At 35.3% G+C, this 25,151-nt stretch overlaps 2 protein-coding genes across 5 annotated transcripts; both read right to left on the bottom strand.

Moving 5' to 3' along the window:
* Positions 1 to 165: 165 nt before the first annotated feature.
* LOC132104145 (protein PALS2-like) lies at positions 166 to 20,560 on the bottom strand. Of its 4 annotated transcripts, none has more exons than XM_059509396.1 (14): positions 20,433 to 20,560; positions 16,927 to 17,003; positions 13,090 to 13,239; positions 9,216 to 9,334; positions 8,836 to 8,988; positions 7,946 to 8,098; positions 7,553 to 7,780; positions 5,852 to 5,983; positions 5,668 to 5,764; positions 5,333 to 5,401; positions 4,584 to 4,745; positions 4,297 to 4,499; positions 3,409 to 3,537; positions 166 to 1,424 (listed from the first exon to the last, which is right to left on the bottom strand). In XM_059509396.1, exons 2-14 carry the CDS (start codon positions 16,976 to 16,978, stop codon positions 1,248 to 1,250), a joined length of 1,824 nt encoding a protein of 607 aa, XP_059365379.1. In that variant the 5' UTR covers positions 16,979 to 17,003; positions 20,433 to 20,560; the 3' UTR covers positions 166 to 1,247. The 4 variants fall into 4 exon arrangements, with proteins under 4 accessions (XP_059365379.1, XP_059365380.1, XP_059365382.1 ...); XM_059509397.1 differs by having other exon boundaries at positions 13,090 to 13,236; XM_059509399.1 differs by lacking the exon at positions 13,090 to 13,239.
* Positions 20,561 to 23,573: 3,013 nt separating this feature from the next.
* Positions 23,574 to 24,943, bottom strand: LOC132104673 (pro-neuropeptide Y-like). The gene is made up of 3 exons (XM_059510235.1): positions 24,850 to 24,943; positions 24,473 to 24,660; positions 23,574 to 23,661 (listed from the first exon to the last, which is right to left on the bottom strand). Exons 2-3 carry the CDS (start codon positions 24,658 to 24,660, stop codon positions 23,574 to 23,576), a joined length of 276 nt encoding a protein of 91 aa, XP_059366218.1. The 5' UTR covers positions 24,850 to 24,943.
* Positions 24,944 to 25,151: the final 208 nt, after the last annotated feature.

The following is a 25,151-nucleotide window of genomic DNA, read 5'->3' as shown; positions in this document are numbered from 1 at the left end:
AACTTGAATTTTTTACTTATGTAAAATATATGATATTATGCAAATACATTCATTGTTGTGCATCTCTCTGCACATAAGGAGTGGACGCAGTGATTTTCTCCAAAAACTTCTGTTTGATTTCATCATGCACTTGTATTATTATTAAATGAAAAAGAGGAACAAAAATAATTTGGTTTTGTGTTTATTGTCTTTTTATAACGGACTTGTTGCCATAGTGACAAATTAATCTGGCAGAGAGGTCATGAAATTGTGCTACAGAATTTGAAAGACATTCAGGAAAGAAGTTACAAGAAGAAAAAAACTATTTGTTTGGTTCTTTAACGGACTGAGGATAATAAGACACAGACACAACATGCAGCCCAACGTTGTACAACAGACAAAATTAGTGTATGAAATAGTACAAAAAAACCCCACTATAAATAAAACAAACTGCACACATTGATATGGACTTTTGCATAAAAGGAATTGAATGCATCTCTGTTGGATATAAAGAAAAGCAAATAAACAGTTAAGAGATCTGGGTTTATGTAAACAGTTTTATGGTTCATGATTTTAGGATCTAGAATGTTCTACAGGAGCCCTTGGCCTGCTACACTGTTCTCAGGTTAGTCCTTCATTTGAGTATAAATCAAAACGTCACATTAGGTTCAGAAACTACAAAATGAAAAAGGAGAAACACATGTAAAATAACTACAATAGCCTAATAAATTAAAAAATATGGCCTCTGAAACACCAAGGCCAGTTTCAGTGTTCCTCATTTTTCTTTTCTTCCAATTCCAAAGATGTTACAACAGAAATATATTCTTTAAAAACATACAAACACTAAAATAAATAAGTATTCTTCCCTTTCAGTTTGAGTAGAAAAAACCATGCATTGTGTGCACAATAGTGAGGCTGGGGCTAACAGACAACGCTCATTTGGTTGGTCAATTCAAATGAGTAACTTCACTGCCCCACATCAATCTCTTGCACACCAATCATACACACACAAGCACGCACACACACACACACACACACACACACACACTAACACTCTTGCATAGTGATCTTCTAAAGCAGGGATGTCAAACTCAATTCCTCGAGGGTCAGAGCGCTGCAGAGTTTAGTTCCAGCCCTGCTCCAACACACATACAATGTAGTATTCAAATAAGCCCGAAGGCCTTGATTCGTTGGATCAGTTGTTTAATTAGGGTTAAATCTAAACTCTCCAGGAATTAAGTTGAACACCCCAGTTCTAAACGTTCCCCTTAGTAAACCCAGCTCACTGGAACCCACTGTGGTTCAGTACAGAGCTGGTCTACAGCCGACTGCAATTTCTCAAATGCACGGTCAAGGTTGTCATTGACAATAATGAGGTCAAAATAGTGTCTGTAAGTCCGGAGGATACGGGCACTTTCATCCACAGTCTTCTTCAGGTCCACATCCTGTGAAAAATAGAAAACAGAATTATTACTTGAATTAAGAGAGAAGTAAGTGTTCAATACCACAAAGGACGTCTGCCAGAATGTGGATATTAGCAAATCAATTGGGTGAACAACAATGTGATCGCACACAACAGACACTGAGCTGCTGTCCATTAGGTTGTTAATTATACATGTATACAATTTCCTAAATTTTAAGGTCACTAGTTTGTCCTATTTTAAGTTAAGAATGGCAGGTTTTAAACATATTAATTGTATTCAGAAGCACAGTATAAAAAAACTTAAATGAGATATTTGAAAAACAATTTTGATCAGAATTAGAGAACACTTAGTTATTGGTGTTAATCTGGCACCTGGTGCTAATTTCCTTACTTAAACCAGTTAAATAATTTAAATATATAAGTTTGTCACTCCAAATCTGTAATTTCTTGAATATAGCAGCTTTACACTGACACCAATTCATTCAAGTCCCACAAAAGGCTGTTCTTCCACTTGAGAAGCATGTGCATGATAAGATAATGCAGACACCCTCAATGGGGAATGGGTTCAACACTGCAGCTGGAAGTGCTCGCCAGTTCAGTGCTGACCAGGGTAAGGATCTGTCCCGGAACGTTTAAGAGAAGTCGGACTGAAAGCACACTCTGCAGTGACCAAGCCTCTCATCAGCAGAAAGAATCAAAGGTTGTGAGAACAGACGAGAACTAGTCCAAAGTTCGCTTTAGAGATGAGAGCAAGATTAATTTATTTGGGTCTGATGGGAAACATTTTGTGTGGCATCAAACTGGTGAAAGACTGAAGCCCAAGTGTATAAAGAAGTCAGTGACACGTGGGTTAGGTGGGAATGCAAATGTTTATCAGAACCTCCTTCAGCAACATGTAGTTCCTTCCCTGCAATCATCTCCCAATCAGCCTGCAATTTTCATGCAAGACAATGTCCCTGTCACACTGCAAAATGGGTAAGCAATTCCTTGAAGCTAAAACATTGAAAATCCTTGGTGACAATGTTATCACACCAGCGCAGTGAGAGAAACTATTGATGTCCTGTGGCTGCAGATGTGCTGATGTCATTTAAAGTGAGGGCCTCTACACTTCCTACTCATTTCTGTCAGCTGTAACGGTCAAAAGTGTAGTTCTTTTAGAACTTCTTTTGTGCTACAGTGGTTACGGTTCTCAAATTTTGCTCACAGTGTTCTCCACAAAATAAAGGTTTTTGTTGAAATGCCTTGTTTATTTTGCCAAACGTGTTAGTGGATCAGTGGTATACCTAGAGCTAATATTCCTTCATATTTTGAGCGATTAAGATTAACGATAATTCAGAAGTATTTATACATTGTTCTCTAATTTTGATCTCTACTGTATATATATATTTTACATTGTAATTTACTCATGTGATGGCAAAGCTATATGCCGAAGTGGCCAAGAAAGATTTCTTAATATAAAATAACATTTTCCAGGATTCTCTGATGAATAGAAAGTTCAAAAGAAACACTTTTTAAAACAAAGGAAAATCTTTTGTAACATTGTAAATGTTTTTACGGTCACTTTGAATAATTTTAATGCATTTTTGCTTTATAAAAGCATTAATTTATTTTGAAACCCAAACTTCTGAAGGTCAGTATATATCTCATGTGAACGAATCTTATTAAAAAGCAATTTAAAACTGTTTCTCTATGAAAACGAAGCAAGACCGTTAAGCCCATGTTTACTTAGAAGAACAATTCAAAAACATGCCCTGCACTCAGAATGACATATCGGCAGTTAAAACTGTTTAAGATTAATGTTTAATGTTTAAGATTACATCATGGTAGAATATTTTAGAGGCAGAAGAAACTTGTGCGGTGTACCACCACTGACATAAGTGTTGAAGAATGTCTCACTTAGCAGAAAATGCCATCAAGATGTGCTACCATCACGAGTAGCATATTTTCCGACGCTGGGCTAACAAGTAAACATAAAATAATGCAAATATACACCGAACAGAACTCACTGTGAGCTGTTTGGTGGTGAGTCCAGCATCAACCACAGCTTTATGCATATCCTTCAGTGTGTCGAACTCTGGCGCTGCGATGAAAACAACATATGGCATGAACTCTGCAGTTTTTAACACCTTCAGTGCCTGAGGACAGATGATGTAAAAAAGACAAATACAAAGATAAAACGGCCATATCCATGCATATCAAGAGTTTTGATTACAGACTATACAATTTATGGATCTAAAGCCTCTGATGTCTTATCATAGTATAAACCTGATTGTATTGCTGGTTGTAAAAAGCCTTCCTAAACAGCTGAAATGTCAGCATGAGCCTCTACTTCCTGTGTGTTTGTATGATGGTTGACTGATGTGTAACATCACAAGGTGAAGCTCACTGAAAAAAGTTTGTGGTATGTTTGTATAAAGATTATGTGAATTCTCATGTGTCCACCATATGGCAGACGAGGGACCACCATTATGTAGGTTACAATATGCAGTCTACGTCTTGTAAAAGAGAAACATTTGAGGAGAAAGTAGAAAGTAGTGCTCCTAATAGATGCACCTTGGATGTTATAAGTTGCACTGAGTAAATACAGCTGGATAAAACATTTCAGGCTGCAAAGCATCAAAATGTGATTATTTTAAAGGGGGGTGATTCTTTTCTATATCCACTTTATATTGAAATGTGGTGAGAACAAATGTCTATGTCTAAAGATACTGAAAAATATCTTCACCTATATTATAATGAAACTGTTTTTGAAAGAAGTCTCTTATTGTTAATAAATCTGCATCATTCTGATGCCAAACTTTGGAATGGTAGTGTATATCGCCATATATTCTGTCATTTGAATGAATCTAAATGACATAATATAATATCTGTGAAGCTCTGTGAGATACACTGACCTGGGGATTGACATCCAGGATACATGTGCGGCCGGTGTTCACCACCTCATGGATGGAGTCGATTTTAGTACCATACAGGTTGCCGTCGTACTCTCCATGTTCCAGGTACCGGCCCGCCTTGATGTCCGTCTCCATCTCTAGACGTGTTACAAATCTATATGACTGACCATCTTGCTCATCATTGCGAGGCCGCCGAGATGTGTCTGAGATATTGAGACACAAGAAAAGAAATGGGTAAACCTATGGGCAATTCATTTATCACATAAGAGTATTCCTTAGGTACTCACGTGGTACAGTGGTACCAAAGCGAGTGGGATGTAGTACAACTAGTCTGTTTTTCAGGCTACGACGCCCCACTCCTTGCGCTCCAATCAGAATGAGGGTTTTCCTTTGAAACGGTGGCATGCGTGCTACTTCCTCGTAGATCTGAAGCTCATGCCGATCAAACTCTGCAGCACAATGGAATTTATCAGCATTAGGATAATGATGCATACATATGCTTGAGCAAGAAGAGGCCTGTTTTCTACTTATTCTATAAGTTAATTAAGAATTACATTTTTTTTAATTTATACATTTTTGGTCAAAAGTTCAAAATAAGATTGAAAAATAAGATTTTTTTGTATGTTTTTGGATGAAGTCTCCTATGCTCACCAAGGCTGCATGTATTTTAGTAAAATATGATAAAAAAAAAGTAATATTGTAAAAAAAAAAAAATATTTTGAATTTTTTTTTTATACATTTTCACATTTTTATTTCATTTTTAATAATTGATAAAAAGTGATAGTTAAGACATTTATTACAAATATGTTTGTATTTCAAAGAAATGTTGTTCTTTGAAATTTAATTCATAAAATAATTTTGGAAAAAAATGTATCACAGTTTCCACAAAAATAGTAAGCAATATATATAATATAAAATATATAAAAATATAAAAATAGTTTTTTTGTATTTTGTTTTATTTATTTTAGTTAAGGCCCTTTCTGATTACATTTCTATAAGAAATTATATGTATAACCAAGTATTTTTATCTACTTACCTGCATTTTTGGCAGTGAGGTACATCATTTTTTTCTTCTTTTTACCAGTTATTGTTCCACATAGGATTCCTAAAAAAGAGAAGATGTGTGAAAGCACTATTATATGTCATGCAATACTATATTTGTCCATTAGATGGCATTATGTTTGTTTTTTCTTGGACAAATTTGCTTGTATTCCATACAAATGTGTGCAATATATTTCACACAGTTAATACTGCAAAAGCATAATACATTTATATACTTTGTCCTTAAAACAGTGTCAGAAGTTTCAGAATACTACTGTAATTTTGTTTCATTTCATGTTTTGGCGACAATAATGTGTTTAGGTGTATCACCTGCTCCATCCAGGTCTCTAGGAACAAATGCTTTCCTCTTTTCTTCCAGAAAGTGGCTGGGAATCAGCCCAGTACCTCCTTCTGTTAAATGGCATGCCTGTGAGTCAAAGCAATGTGGTCAGTGAAATGCAGAAACAGACCAATTCACATGAGCAAGAACAAGTAAAAAGCACAGTAATCATACCTGCCACCAGTTTTGGTCTTCTCGGTTGACAATCTGCAGGATATCACCCCTTTTGAAAGCAAGCCCCGCCTCTCTGCATGGAATTAGATTGTCATGGGCTGGATTGTAGTCAAAATGTGGCTGCACATAAACCTGAGAGAAATAAAACAGGTGGGATTTATCCAAACGCCAAAAAGCACTCAGCATAATTGTAATATCCACTAATATTATTTATCAATCAGCAAATGACTGAGAAAACATCATACTCTCTGTCTCAGGAAAGTAAGAACTCGAGTTTTTCACATTCCAGCAGGATTATAAAGTTATAATGTCATTCACATTCAAGTGATTTTAGACTAAATAAAATGCTAAATATTAATTGTAATAAAACTTATATTCCATTTTTTCACACTTGTTAGCTTTAGAACAACAAAGTGAGGAACAAAGAATGTGCATTAGATGTGTATTTGATATTTTATGTATTTTTCCATTCTTCGATTGACAGAAAATTATGTAAATGAGAATGAGTCATCTCAGCTCAATAAGTACAGCATAATTAAATGAAAACTTATGACTAATACATATTCATTTCAACTAAGGAGTCAATGTGTTGCATTGTTATACTACATGGGAGTAAAAAGCAACATTGATTTTGAAAAATAACATTTAAATGTTTAACATTTTTAGTGAATTATTGTAGATGTTTTACATGTGCACAATTGTTTAAAGCATGAAATGGATTAATTTCTTTCCAGCATCCCCCAATCATATGTGCTCGTCTCATAAATACAATGCTTTTTAAACAATGACTTGAAAGAAAACAAAAACCTAATCTTATTTTTACACTCATAACCTCGTTCTAGATCAAGCATCATGATTTAACAAGTGTAGGCCCTAAATTTCCATGGCAGATCTCTAGGTTCACCACAGATTGAGGAGGAGGGGATGATATAATATTTACATAAATGTATTTAAATCAGCCTTATTTTGAGATAGTGTCACTGAATTTGAGAAACTGAATCACAATAACAAAATTATTTTATGTTAGCAGAATCCCTTTCTAAAAGCTTCTTGAGAAGCCATAAACACGTAATATATACAGAGTGAGATGTGTGATACAGAGAAAATACCAGGAGCCATGTAATGAGATTGAATTGAGCATGTGTGTATGTCGTGCCCCAGATAGCATGTGGAGTGTTATTAATAGGGCTCTCAGTGATCTTTTTACTACAAAGAATCATGGGATTTCACAAATGGCCAAATGTGACCCCAAGGATGGATGGTAACTTGGGTATGCACAAGTTCACATGTGCGTTTTACTTTTTTACTAAACAAATACAGATGGATATGAACTACATGAATGAATACGAATATCATTAAGTGTCTACATGAGCAGTTTTTTCTGTTGTTGTTTTTTTATTACGGTTTTGGATCAGTAAGATTTTTTTATTAAAGAAATTAATGTTATTTAGCAAATACACATTCAACTGATCAAAAGTGACAGTAAACAGACACTTACAGTGTTGAAAATCAGTGTTGCAAAAGATTTCTATTTCAAATCATTTTCTTTTTCTATCTCAAATCAGCATATTGGAATGATTTCTGAAGAATCATGTGACACCAAAGACATCCAGCCTTCTTGAACATACCTACCCCAAACACTCTTGAACAGTAGTGCATATGGATATTATTGTGTGTGTGTGTGTGTTTGTGTGTGTGTACCTGTGGTGGCGCTGGAGCATCTCTATAGCTCGGCAGTATTTTCAGTGTTATTCCTCCACTGCATTCTTTGAGCATCTCCTGGAGTTCAGTGGGATCATTGCCGACGTCCTTCCCATTCACCTCTTTAATGATGTCACCCACATGCAGCAGGCCCTGCCTGTCGATCAGCCCTCCGTGGAGGATGCGAGCGATTACCAGATCACCCTTGTCCATTCGAAACGTCACACCCTGGCCGAAACGATAGCATGAGTAATGAAACGCATACAGGTGCTTTCGTTCTGTCGCACCTGTGTGTTTGGACTGGATATTAACTGAAATTATGACTGGATGAGATTTTAAAAGTGGTGATTGAACATGTGGTCACATATAAATGTATATATTCACAAAACACACCAGAGGTTCTCCTGCTTTCTTGCGGATGCCAATCATCCTGACTGCATCAGCCTGCATAAGAGCATTGTTTACTGCTGCTTCATTGGTCACTTCAGGAGGGGGTGGGGCTTCATAGCACTTGGATGCCACCATATCATGGGTTTCAAGAAGAGACTGAAGTAAAGAGAAAAATGAGAACAAAATACTGCAGAAAATTTAGAAAATATACTGAGGAAAATATACGAAAAAACAAGAAGGTAAAAGAAAAGAAGGTATGAGGTGAGACAAAAAAGAGAGATGAGATGACATAAGATCAGAACAGAAGGTGCCAAAAAAAGAGCCAAGATAAGAAGAGAAGTTATGAGATGAGAAAACAACAGTAACACAGATGAAGATAATGTATGAAATTAGATGAGATGAGATAAGATGAGATGAGAAGGTACGAGATGAGAAGAGAGGTTAAGAGCTTAGTTGAGAAGGTGTGAGATGAAAAGAGAACAGAAGGTATGAGATTAGATGAGAGGAAAACATGAGAAAAGAATGTATGAGCTGAAACAAGAGAAAGTACAAGGTGAGAGGAGTAAAGAAGAAAAGGTGAGAAATGAGAAAAGGCGACACGAGAAGGTATGAGATAAAGATGAAAGAAAAGAAGTTACAAGGTGAGACAAGAAGAGAAGTTAAGATGTGAAGAGAAGGTACAAGATTAGATAAAAGGAAAAGGTACAAGGTAAGACGATAAAGAGAAGTTGGTATGAGATGAGAAGAGACAAGGAGGCAAGGTATGAGATTTAATGAGATAAGAGTACAAGATGAGATGAGATTATAAGGTATGAGATTAAATGAAATGAGAAGGTACAAGAGGAAAAGACACAAAAAGAGATAAGACGTGAAGGTACAAGAAAATACTGTACCTGAAAATGGGGCTCCTGCAGGATTGTGGAGAGCTCTGCAGCGCTGTCATCTTTTACAGTCAGTCCGCTGATGTCACCCAGAATCTCAGTCACCAGCTCAACGTTATTCTCCTGCACTGCCTCCAACTTCACATCGTCCAAATGCTCATGAGCCTGATCACAAAAAATCTTTCATCTTTCAAAATTTCATCAATCCATTAACTGATATTTCTGACTGTGTCTAGCTTCTCCTCTGTGAATTTAATACACATCGGCATGTTTAATATCCAAAAATTATTCATTTCATTCAGTCTTAATCAGTCACAATTTAAATTTGCTTATAGGTGAACCCCATAAGCAAATCAGCTAGAGTAAAGTCTTTGCAGCTGGGTGCACTATACCTTGGCTAGCGAGTGGATGACAGGACTCTCCATGATGCCTTTGAGGAAGATGAGGTTAATGTCTTTAGCCCCGGTGGTGGTGGGCATCTCACCCAGGTTATCCAACACCTGCTGCATAGCTGCAAGCATACATAGAGAGCGGTTACAACATAACAACACACCTGCAACACGCTGAGTATTACACACCAGGGTCAGAGGACAGGGCAAAAGACTCACCTACAGGATTAAACTAACTTCACATCACAATAACAGATGGCTGAAATATAACACCCCTTCCATCGTACTATCATCTGCTTATTGTACCTGCTCAGCTGTTCTTTTGTCTTCAGTTCATTTGATCCATTTCCTTAATGTAAACCAGTATAGTGTGTGAAACATGTAGTATTCAGTTGTATGTGTGTTAATTGAAGAAGATGCCAAGCATATCGACTAACATTATTTATTCTTATAATCAATAAGGCTATAAAAGTCATAATAAAGAAAAAAGGAAAAATATATATTCACCACCGAATCTGATCAAAAGATTTGATACATTAAAAAATACAGCAAAACAGTAATAATTGTGAAATATTATTACAAAGTAAAAGAACTATGGTCTATTTTAATATATTTTAAATGTCATTTATTCCTGTGATGTAAATCTGAATTTTCACATTTTCTGTCAAAAATCACATTAATATGCTGATTTGCTGCGCAAGAAACATTTATTATTATCAGCGTTGAAGACAGTTTTTCTCCTTAATATTGTGTCTATTGCCTCTTAGAGCATACACTGTAAAAAAAAAAAAAAAAAATTGGTAAATGACTGGCAGCTACTGCTGCCAAAAAAACCCATAAAATAAAGTGCAAAAACAATACTTTTATAGAAATTTTCATTAAAGGTTTTTTACAGGTTTTTTTGTATTATTTTACAGATTCTTCCTTGTTTTATTTACAATAATTGACTTTAATTTTACAGTTTTTGTTTGGCAGCCATAGCTGGCAGTTATTGATCATTTATTTTTTACAGTGTAAGATACTTATGAAAAAAATCTTAATTAATCACAAACTTTTGACTAGTAGTGTATATTTTTAGTTCCATGGCTTATAACAAGATACATCAAAAAATATATTTATAAATAAATAAAAGTAAAAATGTTTTTGAAAAATATTATGTTTTTTTTTTTTTACTTTGTGTCAGTCATACTGATGATAAGACCACTCTCTAACACGGCCATTGAAAAATCTTGCTCCAAATCTACACACATAACCATTTTGCGAGGCCAAGTGCTCAGTGAGTCACGTGACTACACAGGTCATAGCCTGCAGTAGTGTAATCCATCTGTGACAGTAGATCAGAACAGTGCGCGTATGTGTGCTTACACACTTACTCTCAATCAGGAAACACAGGCGAGACCAACAGATCAATATTTAACATCAGTTCAGTGGTTCAATTCCACTCACTTAATTCAGGTCAGACACTGTTTTAGTCCAGAAACAACCATCAGCAAGCTCTGACATTATACCACTGTTTATTTTCTATTGCAAATATGTCACAGAGAAATGCACCCTGGGGGCCTCTCTTATTTGGCTGAACAGAGTACATAATAGATGAACTGACAGAGTAATAAACAATTGAGGAGGAAATAAAGCACAAATGAAGTTACACACACACTCAAAATATATGTGTGCACACACCCTTTAATAAAAACGTCCTCTTATATTGGTCACATTCTGTAAACGGTTTTAATTTGGTTTATTTTAAAGACCTAATTAAAGACACTAGCGATCTTCTTGACAGTTAAATTACAGTTTTGGCATGTACTGTTATTACACTCCCAAAGATTTAATTACACAACTGATTTGCTGTAAATTCCAAGCAAACAGTCAGTGCTAAATGTCACAAGAGGGTCTTTCCAAGTAACACACATAAAAACATGTGAAACCCATGTGACTCGCCTCAAAATATAACTTTTCTCTATATAAAAAAAAAAAACACCAAGAAAATCATGGTGTTTTTATTGAGAAAAGTTATATTAGTTAATCCTTACATCCTTTATGGAATTCAGCTTCACACAGTGATAAAAGATAAAGAAATATTTATATGAAAGTTTTTCCATTTAACATCAGCTGAATAAATTATATTATTTCCAATAAAACAGAAATTTCATAATGAAGAAAATAATTTCATATTGAAAAAAAGAAATTATATTATATGTATATATATATAAATTATATTATTTCCAATAAAACAGAAATTTCATAATGAAGAAAATAATTTCATATTGAAAAAAAGAAATTATATTATATGTATATATATATATATATATATATATATATATATATATATATATATATATATATATATATATATATATATATATATATGTATATATATATATATATATATATATATATATATATATATATATATATATGGTACAGACCAAAAGTTTGGAAACATTACTATTTTTAATGTTTTTGAAAGAATTTTCTTCTGCTCATCAAGCCTGCATTTATTTGATCGAAAATACAGAAAAAAAAACAGTAATATTGTGAGATATTATTACAACTTAAAATAATAGTTTTCTATTTGAATATACTTTAAAAAAAATAATTTATTCCTGTGATGCAAAGCTGAATTTTCAGCATCATTACTCCAGCCTTCAGTGTCACATGTAACATCAGTCTATCACATGATCATTTAGAAATCATTCTAATATTCTGATTTATTATGAGTGTTGGAAACAGTTCTGCTGTGTAATATATTTGATGAATAAAAGGTTAAAAAGAACTGCATTTATTCAAAATATTAAAAAAAATTATAATAATATATGTTCTAATAATATATTTTCTTTGCTATCACTTTTTATCAATTTAACACATCCTTGCTGAATAAAAGTATTGATTTTATTTTAAAAAAAGAAAGAAAAAAAAAATTACTGACCCAAAATTACTGACCAGTAGTGTATATTGTTATTACAAAATATTTATATTTTAAAAACATAGCTTCTTTTTTTTTTTTTTTACTTTTTATTCATTAAATCATCCTAAAAAAGTATCACATGTTCTGAAAAAATATTAAGCAGCAATGCATCACAGAAATAAATGATAATTTAAAGTATAATAAATTTAAAAACAATTATTTTAAATTGTAATAATATTTCACAATATTAAAATTTTTTCTGTATTTTTGATCAAATAAATGCAGGCTTGATGAGCAGAAGAAACTTCTTTCAAAAACATTAAAAATAGTAATGTTTCCAAACTTTTGGTCTGTACTGTGTATATTTACATATATATACACACACACACATATACATACGTGCTTATGCCTCTGCTTAGCTAGCAAACATTGACTCATTTAGGTTCATTAACTAGCAATTTAATATTTTAGTTAAAATAAAAACAGTTTGTCAAATTCTGGATCTGTAAATGTGAAGCGATTTCACGATTTATTTGAATACTTCTTAAAATGAACAAATTTGAGGTAGCAGGTAGTTACCACCTTAAAAAAATATCTTGTCTAAGAGCACTTAGAATGTTTCGGTGTTGGTTAATGCATGTAACTTCTGCATTGCATTTTCTTTCATTCTCTATCTCCTGTTCTGCAATAAATCCTCTCTCACCCCCAGAATCAACAAGAATTTCCATTAATACATTATATAAATATAGAAATGGAACAAAAATAAAACATATGCAACACATTTGTCAAACCAGTGCTACAAGCTTTGCTCTGTACTCTGTACTGATTGGCACACTTTGACTGACACAACCTGGCAACCCACTTTTGGTTTGGTCAGAATATTTCACACTCCTCATCTAAGAGCCATAAAATGCCATTCATATTTGAATATATAACTAGAGGATATGAAAAAACAAGAAGATCTCTAACCTCCAGAAGTGTCTGCGCTCTCAACAAGTTCAGACGGCCCCTCCCCGGTTTCTCCGATGTTCCCAGCATCCGAGTTAGAACCTGCTCCGTTTGAGAACGCTTCGCCCACAGTAAGAATCATTCCTGCTGTCAAATCTGACCTCTGCTCTACTGAATCACAAGAAAAATGCTGACTTGCCAACGAAAACAAAGAGACTGATAAAATAAAAACCTAGACAGAAACTACTCTCTACTCTGACTCTATTAAAAAGCTGACAGGAGGCAGAAGAGTGGAAACAGAAAGAGAGAAAAAGAGGCCGAGAGACATCCAACCAAAGAAAGGAGAGAAAGTATTCCAGACGCCTACCAAACACAGATGTGGAGACACACATACACATACAAACATACACAGATCCTCTTACTAGCGCTTCACTTAAAAACACACATACAGCCCTCTGAACATCTAATCCCACAATCCCCTCCTGCTGTTTCAGACTCCACCCCCTCATGTCAGAGACAGCCCATCACCAAGTTAAGCCCCCCAGTGTAACTTACATAAGTTTCCTTATATAAGCTCTCAAACCAGGGGACTGAAGGGCCAACTTGAGATTCACCCAGCCTCGCACTCAACATGTCTCTCACTGATTTTTCTGCAAATCTCACTCTCTTCAACTCAATCCTGGTAACACAAACATACTTCAAGTCCATGCTGTCGTGTCTGGGCTGTCACAGTGAAATATTCTGTCTGTATTCATGTATGAATAATATACTGCACTCAACACTCAACACACAGAAGACTAAATGGTCTGTATATGAAGAATGTTCATATTTACGTTACGTCACGTTTTGAGCAGGCCACAGTTATTCGGCAAAGAGTTAAAAGCATAAAGCTTTGAAAGCATGTATTGAGTGTTTAATGTTTAATGATTGGATTGATCAACTGGTAGGCTGCAGTGTTTTAGTGCTGATAATGTTAGCTGGGGTCAAACGCATTAGCTTGCTGGATGTATTAACAGCAGCTCACGCAGTTTTACTCTGAAAGCAATGACACTTTATAATCTTTAGTATATTTAGTCTCATTTCATGACTATCATACTGACCCAAGAATTTCAACCAACCTGGTTATTTAAGCAATGACCACTTGATTTTGTATTCATACAATTTCAAACATACAGTGGGTATAGAAAAGAATCACTTCCCTTTCAAATAAACACATTTTGTAGCTTTGCAGCTTGAAATGAAGATGGACACAGTTTTTGTTTTACCCAGCTGTATTTACTCAGTGTAACTTATAACATCCAAGTGAAAGGGGAATCACTTAGTTGAAAAAAGGGTCACCCCCGTCAGTATTTTGTTGAACCACCTTTTGCTTTAATTACAGCCTTTAGTATGTTGGGATCGGTCTCTACTGACTTTGCACATCTATGCTTTGCAATATTTGCCCACTCTTCTTTGCAAAACTGCTCAAGTTCAGTTAAATATGTTACTCTTAATGTCAGGCTGCAGAGAAATATATAAATATTTATAAAAAAAAATAAACTTACCGACCCTGATTATATATATATATATATATATATATATATATACACACACACACACACACACACACACACACACACACATGTATACATGTTTTTTGAGTGCTTATTTGAGTTACTACTGGACTGAAATTATTTTCCAAAAATATATATATTTGTAAAGTAGGAAATAATAATAACAAAAAAAATCTATAAAATAACCAAACAATAATATTAAAGCCACATTTTTACGTGGAGAGAAAACTCCAGCAATGCTTACAGTAATATTACAAGAATGTATGAAAAATTATGTTTGATCTGGGTGGAATTAATCTTGATTCGACTGTGATCCCCGGGTTGGAGCCACTTGAACTAAACTGACTGTTAAGGTTTTTTGTTTTGTTTATTGGTTTACATATACAACATATATTTTGTTTATACAACCATATTCAAAATATATAGTATAGCATGGCCAAGCTGTCCTGATTTGGAAAAAGACATATTCAGAAGTCACATTTTTAGCTCATCATAGACAATGGCTTGTCTAAAATAAACAGTTTAATAGTGATACAGTAGCCTGATCTGATCTGAGGTCAGTTTGTAGAGGCATCCAGAGAGATGCCTCACTTGCACAGCTGTGCCGTAAGAGGATACGATCTGTCCCTAATCCAGTGCCCCTCCCCCGCATCTCCCTTTCTTCCTCCCCCCTCTCATAGCATTGTTTCTGTAAATCGGAGTTGGATTTTAATCTGAATACAACCATGGTGGATTAGAGAATCCATTATGTGCTTGTTGGAGCAAGGCTGAAAAGGCACGTCTGAGCATCAGGTGTAAATGACTCATCAAAGAGGTGGGAAAAAAGAGGTGATGAATAATGCCGGAGGGGTGAGATACTTCCAGTAAATGTCCATATGTTTACTGCACATGTGCTTTAAATGATGCATTTAGGAGGAAAGTGCAGTGTGTTCAGAAGCTGAGTTTTGCCGCCATCCTAACCTTAAGCATTAGCCTGTTAAACAAATGGCGATTTTGGTTCATTTCACATTCATTTACAAACATAAACATGAGAAATGGTTCAAAGAAGTAAATCAGGAGACAGTGAGTTAACAAATTACCTCTGACAGCCCAGGAACGTGCAAATCAGCTTTCAGGTACCATCTGCAGTCGCAGAAAAATCTCATTATCTTTGTAAGGTATTAGCTTGCAGGTTAGCTCCAAGCTACACAGAGAGCTTTGGCAACTCTGAAGTAATGATATAAGCCTATAGCAACTGCAGAATGTACCTTAAGCAGCATTTTATGTCTACCATATCCCATAGATGAAATTCAAATAAACCAAATGGAGGCTTTGATTTCCCAACAACAGTAAGTATATGTACTTAACATTTTCTCTTTGTTAGCATTATGGCAGCACTAGGCACAAAAAATGTATATTTTATTAGGCTTAAATGTGTGGAGAGAGACTGTGAGGCCTTAGCTGACCAACAAATAATGGAGTTACAACATTGTAAACCTTCCCAAATAATTATGATTATATTTACATAAGATTAAACCCAAAACCTTAAAAAGAAATGTGTCTTACCTGAAATAAAATATATATAAAAAAAGTTGCTGATGAAAGTAGTTGCTGATGTTTAACTTGATATTAGTTTAACTTGATATTAAAATAACTGAAACTGAAATAAAACTTAAAAACTATATAGACATATTTAAAAAAAAAAAAAAAAAAGATAAATTATAAAAAAAAAAAAATTGTACTCAAATTAAAATGAAAACAGAAAAATATAAAATAAAAAAAAAACTAATTCAACTAAATACAATTAATAAAATAACATTTAAAAAATTATAGTAGTATCTCAATATTACCTTCAAAATGTAAGTCATTTGCATGACCATCAAACAGCAAGGTGGCAAATGTGCAACTTCTAATGAATATACTATCAATTATAATGAACCATATTCATCACTTTAAAAAAAAAAGAATATCCATAGAATCTTGAATATGCAGAGAACTGTCAAACGGTTTTACGTAAAATCTTATCTCTATCATTTTATGTGTTTACATCTCTCAGATCTATTTATATGTGACCTGATTTACTAACAACATGCTATTTTACAGCCGTTCAATGAAAGTGCTTGTACTCTCATAGTAAATCACAGGCCAGATAAGTGCACTCAATCTCTCTCCTGCTCACTTCACCATCTCTACCTGTGATCATTGCTGCCGATCAATGAGATTCCAGCTGTGAAGACAATGTCACATTCACTAATACAGTTCATATACTTTCAAGTAACACTGGATCGATGGACAAACGTTTCTTTGATCACAATAACACACTCACTTGTAGCCGGTGGTGTTCCCGCTCTCTCCCCGAACTGCAACAAACTTCTCATCCACGGTTCCAGACAAGTGCAGAATCTATAGAGAGAGAAGGACCATCAAACACTGCTCGTGCAAATGCACGCACTTACACACAGTTCTCCTCCTGGGTCAGGACAGAGACTGTCACAGCACTGATCCAGACACAGTGGGTCACTGTGTGAACTGTCATTTTGTGTTAAGCAAAATCCACACCATTTCACACCATTTCACAAAATGTTAATTGATGGACTGGAGTCATGTGGATTATATGTGGATTTAGGGGTGGGCAATATAGCCACAAAATTATATCACAATATTTCAAAGATATTTGCGATATTTATGATGATATAGAAAACAAAAACATAGAACAATGTTTTATTGTAGATTGCAGCTGGCAGGCAGCAGCATTTATTAGTGCAAACAAAATGAAGGGCATTTTTAAATCTTTTCCAATGAGCTACTGTCATTGATGACAGAATACCTTAATTTAAACTGTAAATCTATTCACATAAGGTGGCAGCATTAGCTGTGTGTTCGACTAGAAGCAGACCGATCGGTGTACAGGGCTGTAGCTGGGGCTTGTGGGGCTCCAGTGCAAGTTTTACCGCTGGGCCCTGTTTGAGATTGTGTAAATAGCACAAATAAACAAATGTAAAATTAAACAATGTTTACTTTTTTTTTCAAGTTTTTAGGTGTCCAGGTACAGAAACTGAATAATCAAATGTAATTAGTATTGCATAGCCTTTACAGTATAAATGAAATATAGATTATTTCTTGTTAAAACTACAAAAGAATTCAGTAAAGAGCAGTGAGTGGTTTTCTTAATTAACATTAAGGACACTGACAGCAGCTAGTAAATTAGGTCCGGTCACTTTAAGAGATAATACATCCAATATGATACACATTCCATTTCTTTCACAACTCTTTACTTTCACTTTAGACATAACCAACCATTTTTTGAGCATACTTTCGAGATGACAATTTTTTATGTATTTGTTGTTGCAAGAGCAAGAAGAGACTAAACTGCATGCTGCACACTGTCACCACACACAGACAGACGTGTCAAGGAATTTGCTGAACCACAGACAACGGCAGAGACATCTTCCTGGGCTAAGGAGAAGAGGAACTGGACTGTTGCCCAGTGGTCCAAAGACCTCTTTTCAGATGAGAACATGTTTTGTATTTCATTTGGAAACAAAGGTCCTATTATCTAAAGAAACAAAATTATCTCCATCTAAGATGGCCTCAGGATGAGTACATTTTTGGGTGAACTGTTCCTTTAACATTCTATTAACAGGACCAATGTCAGGTAGACAACTGGGATGTCCAGACAAGTCAGAACACAGAGCGTTCATAGGCCTTTTCATTTCAAGTGAAGAAGTTGGAGAGTGTACTATGCATATTACATGACAGATAAAAATAGGTGCCCAACATACATGTTGAAATAAGATGGATTCTCGAGGGATGGTGTAATTCTGAAAGCTTCAGTGGATCTCTGTGCCATTACTGGAAACTTTCTTTACATGAACATGTTACTATAAAAAGGCCAAAGTTATGCAAGCTTTTAAAGAAAAAAATATGGAAGTATTCTGAGCATTAAACAGGTGGAAAAAAGACAATAATAAAACACATAACAAAATACTTTATAATTTCTTTTTTCTTTTTTTTTATTACAAAGATATGCATCAATTAATGGTTGGGTGTACCAGCTATTACGAATGCATTCTAGTCTCATAAAGAGTGGCTGGTAACCTGGATTTGCCAACAGCCTAATGTCCTTCCCACAGCCTGCTGCTGCAGCTGACATCTCAAGAAAAGCCTGATAATTAGTGAACTTGATGGAGTGCACTGCACACACACTCATCTCTTAACAAAGGGTACGGGCACATCCCCCCTGCAAACCCACCCTTGCATGAAAATGTAGGTCAGTTTGAATGAGGAAGTGCCCTGCAAATAAGAGGATTACGCTGATTGTGCCAAGTGTTACATCAAAACAAATAATGAAAAGCAACAACAACAATAATTCTCATAATGTTATGCATGTTTATTCTATTAAAAAGGAACAATTTCTACCATTTTCATTTGTGTTATTGATGCTTCATATTTTTGTAGTACTATACTAAGTTAAGAATTGTGAGAGAAACAAAAAAATGACTAGAGATTTGTCGGATGTTTTGATTGCACTTGTTGGCAGATTTGATATGTAATTTTAAGATAAAAACCTGGGGGACTTATAGTATATATTTTCATCTGTAGAAGTAGCTGTTCTAATTCTAACATACAAATGACATTAATTATGCAACAGTGATCACCACTGAATATTTGAGATGTTTTATGTAGGAATAATAAAATGCCAAAAAAGACACGTTGAAGTATGAAGACAATTACTAGGAAAGACAAAATAAGTGAAATTTACTGTAAAGATTATTAGGGAAAATGTATGAATTAAGAAATTGTTTGTTAAGGGGTACAAATAAAATGTTTAATAAAATAAAAATTTGTGGAGGAGTGAAAATAAAAAATTGCTTCAAAGTTTCCTGACATTGACAGGTAATTGAAGCCACGCCCATTTGGAACCCCAAGTCTTCTGAGTAATGACGTAGAGGGATTCCCCAGTTACTTCACAGGAAATGTTCACACAGCCAGATGTCCCGGGTTCGAGTCGGACACTGCGTAATTATGAATTAAACGAGAATTTTACACTCCGAGAAGTTATCAGACTGTACATTTATGTAATATTCGTGGGGTTTTGAACATTAAAAGGATTTTCAATTGACAGCCGCAACACAACTGAGGCCGACAGAAGCTGAACTGCACATGGACTCCCACCATTTACTCTACATACGAAATACAAAGTCTCGTTTAACATACTGTCAGAAAAGGAGAAGATCCCAGATGTACTCGAATAACATTTATTTATGAAGAAGTTGCATGGCATAGTTCTTTTTAAACATGTTTTAAATCCCACGGGATATTTTTTCAAGCGCCGCTCCAAAAAAAAACTGCAACCCGGGGACGTTCAATGAATGAATGATACCAGCAGATCAAAAGACAGAAAAAACAGAATCAAAACAGATCAATATCGCCAGAACCACTCAAACTAAATCCTGGCAAATGAATATCAATAATATGTATTTACAACCTATATTTCTTGCAGATGTTTTCACACGCGCGGCCATTTTTGTTATTTATTCAAAGCGCGCAAAGTAACGTTAGATAACCTGTTTCACCTAAACCATGACAGGACACGGGACAGATGAGGACAGACGCTCAAGTCACTGTTCCCTCATCAGTGACCAAACCTGGTGTTTTCTAAACACTCACTCACTCACTCACCCACACTGATAAAGGACACCTGGGGGCTGGACTTCCGACGGCATTTCTACCCAAAAGTGGCTCTTCCCAGCACATATATAATGTTACTTTTAAATGAAACACAACTTGCTCGGATTCGCACTTTGCAAATAATACGATCTATGCACTCACCTAGGTTGCTCCGAGTCCTCTTCAGTCGTCCCGGTCAGATATTCAAAGCTTTCAGTAGTCGTGGGTCCCGTGGCTAACTATTCGGACACACACAATGTCAATCAAACGCTAAGCCTCGCCTTTCAAGTGACGTCTATGTGAATGGACCAATCAGAGCTCGCTCTGGATTTACGCCTCGCCCTCTCGTGGCAGTGGTTGCATTGTCTTAAGGTTTTAACAATGCAAGAGAAGACCGAGCATGTGTGGGTGTTTTATTTAGTGAATGAGAATGATTAAGTTCCGCGTTTTTTACCTATGTGTATAAACATATTAGAATTACTTTTATATTATAATTTATATTATCCAGTGACTAAAATAGACTATACAGGGCAAACGATAAGAATCAGGGCAATTGTTTACCCATACAATTTGCATTGTATTTAACAGGCAAATTGTTAGGAGGCCTAACTATATAGCTCTCTTTATATCTTTACTGTTTATAACTATTAGAATATGTCATTTGACAGAATCATGTAGGCTGCATAAAAGTAGCAGGTTTGTAAAAAGGACAGCTTTAAGAAAATAAACAAAAGCGCCATATTGGCTGCATGAACACACACAAGAGGGCGCACTTTATACAATGTGCCTTTTCTGCGGTTTCCTTCTAGTCTAGTGTTGTTGAATGTCTCAAGTGTTGGTGAGGATGACGCTGGTGTAGGTGAAACCTCTAATTTACTCTTCCTCCTTTTTTGATCAGTATGAGCTAATCATACAGCCCAGTTAAAAAACAGTTAGATCAATGTTTTTTATATGGCATTGTGTCCCTTGCAGTCTACAAAGTGTAGTCTGTAGTAACCCACATTCCATATCAAATCGCCTATATTGCCAAAAGACATTCACAACATAACAATGTCAATACTGGACAAGCGACTATAACAAATAGGCCTATGATAGCTATGTCCAAAATAGAACACTAACAATACTAATTCTACTATTTGTGTGGAGCGTACTGTGCCATATATGCCAAATTTGACCTATTATTCAATATGAAGCTAAATATATGTGGATGTCAATCACAATTAAGCATGCAGTGTAAAGAGGTCATTGAAAAATGTAGCATTCTGCTTTTTAAAATGTATATTGTTAGGCCTACACTGTTACACATAGCTTTTAAACATTTATGCAATGTATTTTGCATAGCATGCAGCAAGCAGCAGGATGGTATTCCATTTGTTTGTGCACCTGCACCATCACAGTAAAAAGTAAAGTGCCACTGTAAAATCTGTAAAACTCACTCTTTAGTTTTGTCAGCTTTAGAGACTGAGGGGGAAAAAAGCATTTCTGATAACTGAGTAGCTGTTCGCTGTTTTTTGCTGTGCATTTTGGGAATTTAAACATTTCAGTAGAGGATTTTGACAGTGGGACAGGCCTGAAACTCCCCCTTGGCAATACATTTAATAATGAGTATTGAGCTAAAGGAACACCCAAATATTGTCCAAATATTCCCTATTATATATGCAAAGATCAGTACACCAAATTAGTAATCAGAATATGCAATATTATTTAAACAGCAACATGGCTAATGTCATATAGTCATATAGAGATGGCAAAACAGTAGAAGTAGCGCAGGGCTGCTCCAACCCTGATCAAACACACCTAAACCAGCTCACTAACATCATCAGGAGCAAAACTGAACTCTGCAAGCAGGCGGATCTCCAGGAACACCTCTGATGTAGTATGTCAATATGCTGCTACATACATGCAGAGATACTCTGACAGAATGTAATTCCAGAACAAATTAAAATATATAAACTTTGTGCACATTAATATGACAGGAAACAGGTAATCAAAACTGGAATGCATGAACTATGCAAAACATAAATTACATAAGGTGAATGACCCAGGAGACCTACGTGACAAGCAGAGTCTGACAAAACTGAAGATAATAAAACATTGAAGAAGGTAAAACACTGAAACCATAAAAAATAAAAAGCAAAAATTTGCATATGTGGATCAGCTCTTACATTTTTAATGCTTCGAACGTCACATTTTCATCACCTTGACTATGAACGCAACTGATTTTTACATCATTTAATTCATCTTTCTCATTTTCAAAATATGTCAGTTTTGGCAAAGACCTTTTCTGATTTATAAAGATTTTGTTCTGGTTACTTTTTATTGTTATTATAATCCTCATTATTCAATTTGTGTGTAATGGTCTACATGTATGCTTAATTTAATATTTTTTACTTATACTGGAATTTGTGTTCAAAGCAATTTGACCCTCATTCAACATCTGCAATGATTCTCTCCTTATTTCTTTCTCAGAGCGGTTTTAGCAACAATTAGCTGACAGTCACAACAAACTGATATGACCAATAGTTCATCTGTTGCCATACAAAATTGAAGACCTTTAAACAAATTTATCTCAATTACATATTTTTTCATCAGAACAATAGAGACTAAGATAAGGCTGTCTTACTATATATATTAAGTATACTATTACCTTTTAATTTCATGAAACATTGCAGGCTCTGGTTATATTCTTAAACTCAACTGGCATGTTCTATTGAGAACAGAAATCAGGAACCAAAGACGATGCTTTCAAATATAGTGGACTTTATTAGCATGGTTATACTGTACAGTCAGTAATGTTCTCCTTTGATATTTAGGATTATAATGGACATGAAGTCTCTGGACAGTTGTCTTATTGAACAGCTGACTGAATTTGGATGAGTCTAGAGAGAGCACACGTCAACAACACCATGTTAAAGCATTTCACATAGACATGTACTTGTCAGACATAATGATTTGATGTCTTATTTGAATGTTCTGCAGTATTTTCACTATCCTGAAGATGGCTGTGGTACTTTGCAGCAAGCTGCTGATCTTGATGATGCAGAAGATTTCAAATTTATGAGATATGGTTGCCGTTATAGTTAACAGGATGACACATGGACATAACTGGATTAACATAGTTCCTGGGATCACCACACCAACTGGTCCTCATATCTGTAAATAAACAGCCATGAATTCTTAAGCAAAAACCTAAGCAGTGTTCATCCATCACAATTTCATGTTTTCATTGTTCACTGCAAATAATTTTTAATTTGCAATAAAATAATCAATTATGATCTACCATTAAAAGTCCGTTTGTAAATCTTACCTTGTCTGGGGGTGGGACTCCTCCTTACTTTCACCAATCAGAAGGTCTGAAATTAAGGTGTCAGCGCTGGACCTTTTGCCATACCTGCAAACAGAACAAAGAAGCAAAACTCACATCAGTGTAAGAATTATACAGTACTTGTAAGTGGAGTCAACATTTGCAAAATAATACTGAGGTTCATGTCGCGCACCTCGAGTCGTCTATTGGTGCTCCAACAAACGTTTGACATCAACCTACTTCTGTTCCCGATTTCAATTGCCGTATTGGAAACAGAATGACTAACTGAAACTCTGAGGATTTTGTTGAAACATGGCCTCATTTATAGGCTACTAATGTTAAACCAAATAACATGTATCCCTCTACCTCCCTCTCATGTGAATCCCAATTTCAGGTTTCGAGTCCACTTAATTTCCATCTCACTTGTGATCTATGTTCTCCCTTTTTTCTAATCTGAAGTCTAAAAAAATTTTTCGTTAATTTATGCTCAGGAATTTTAGCTTGTAACCAAAAGACCTTTAAAGAAACAAGGCAGAACATTCAACAATGAATTTCGTAAGTAAAAACACATCCTGCTGTTTTAACTCCACAAAGAAACACATTTAATACAATGCAGTTAATTAGACAGTCAGCAGGGTTTTATCTGTGGATTAATGGTGCTTTTAAAAAGAAAGAAAGGCTCTCCAGTCCCCAGTGGCTTTAATGTGGAGGGTCCGTTTTAGTATTTTTAAACCACTAAATCTGCAGAAATATAGATTAACTTTAGTCGATAACAAAATGAGAGGAAAAGGTGTTTTGACAAATGCTTTGACACGAGAGACAGAAACAACTTGAAAAAGAACTTGTGAACATTTCTGTCCAGTTCTTTTGATGAGTATATTATATACAATGAACTCACCTCTGCCTTGTTATGAGGTTGATGTAGTGTCTCAGTGCAGAATAATACTTGGCGAGCTCCTCCGCAGGTGCGCCCTCTCCAGGGTTATCGGGTTTTGTCGGATACCCTTCCGTTAGAGTTCCCAAGCAGGCGAACAAGAGGAAGGCGCATGCTGCCCAGCCGATCCACAGTTTCATGTTTGAATGCATCTGAGATAAAACAATGCAAAACTGTTTGCGCTAATATATCATGTTTGCACAGCCCTATAAAAAAACTATCTTTAACACGTTAACAATCTTAAAACTTCATACTTTCAAAAAGAAAGGAATCTACAAATAAATTAGGCTTAAAAAGTTTCAAAATGTGAAAGTCTAATAAAAATGGTAGCCTACACTTACACTCCCTTGAATGAAGTCTTGATTGAACTTCTTGCTCGGTGGGTGTCGACTGCTCCGATTTTCTGCATTCTGAGTCGTGAGACTCCTGGTTTTATACCTGTTCAGCTCGTGCCGTAAAGAGCAGAGCCCACGCGCAATTGCGCTCGACTCTTTTGATGCGCGCGAACCTGCGTCACGGATTAAATCCTCTGTCATCAGTGCTTTAAAAACGCGCTTGTTTGGTCCTCATTTGAATGTGTGGGAGGTCCTAAGAACGATATTTTGCACTAAACACAAGAAAAACCAAAAGTCAATGATCCGAG

Source organism: Carassius carassius, chromosome 25, assembly GCF_963082965.1.
Source record: "Carassius carassius chromosome 25, fCarCar2.1, whole genome shotgun sequence".
Classification (NCBI taxonomy): domain Eukaryota; kingdom Metazoa; phylum Chordata; class Actinopteri; order Cypriniformes; family Cyprinidae; genus Carassius; species Carassius carassius.
The sequence above is the reverse complement of the archived record's forward strand: the minus strand, read 5'-3'. Positions and strand labels throughout refer to the sequence as shown.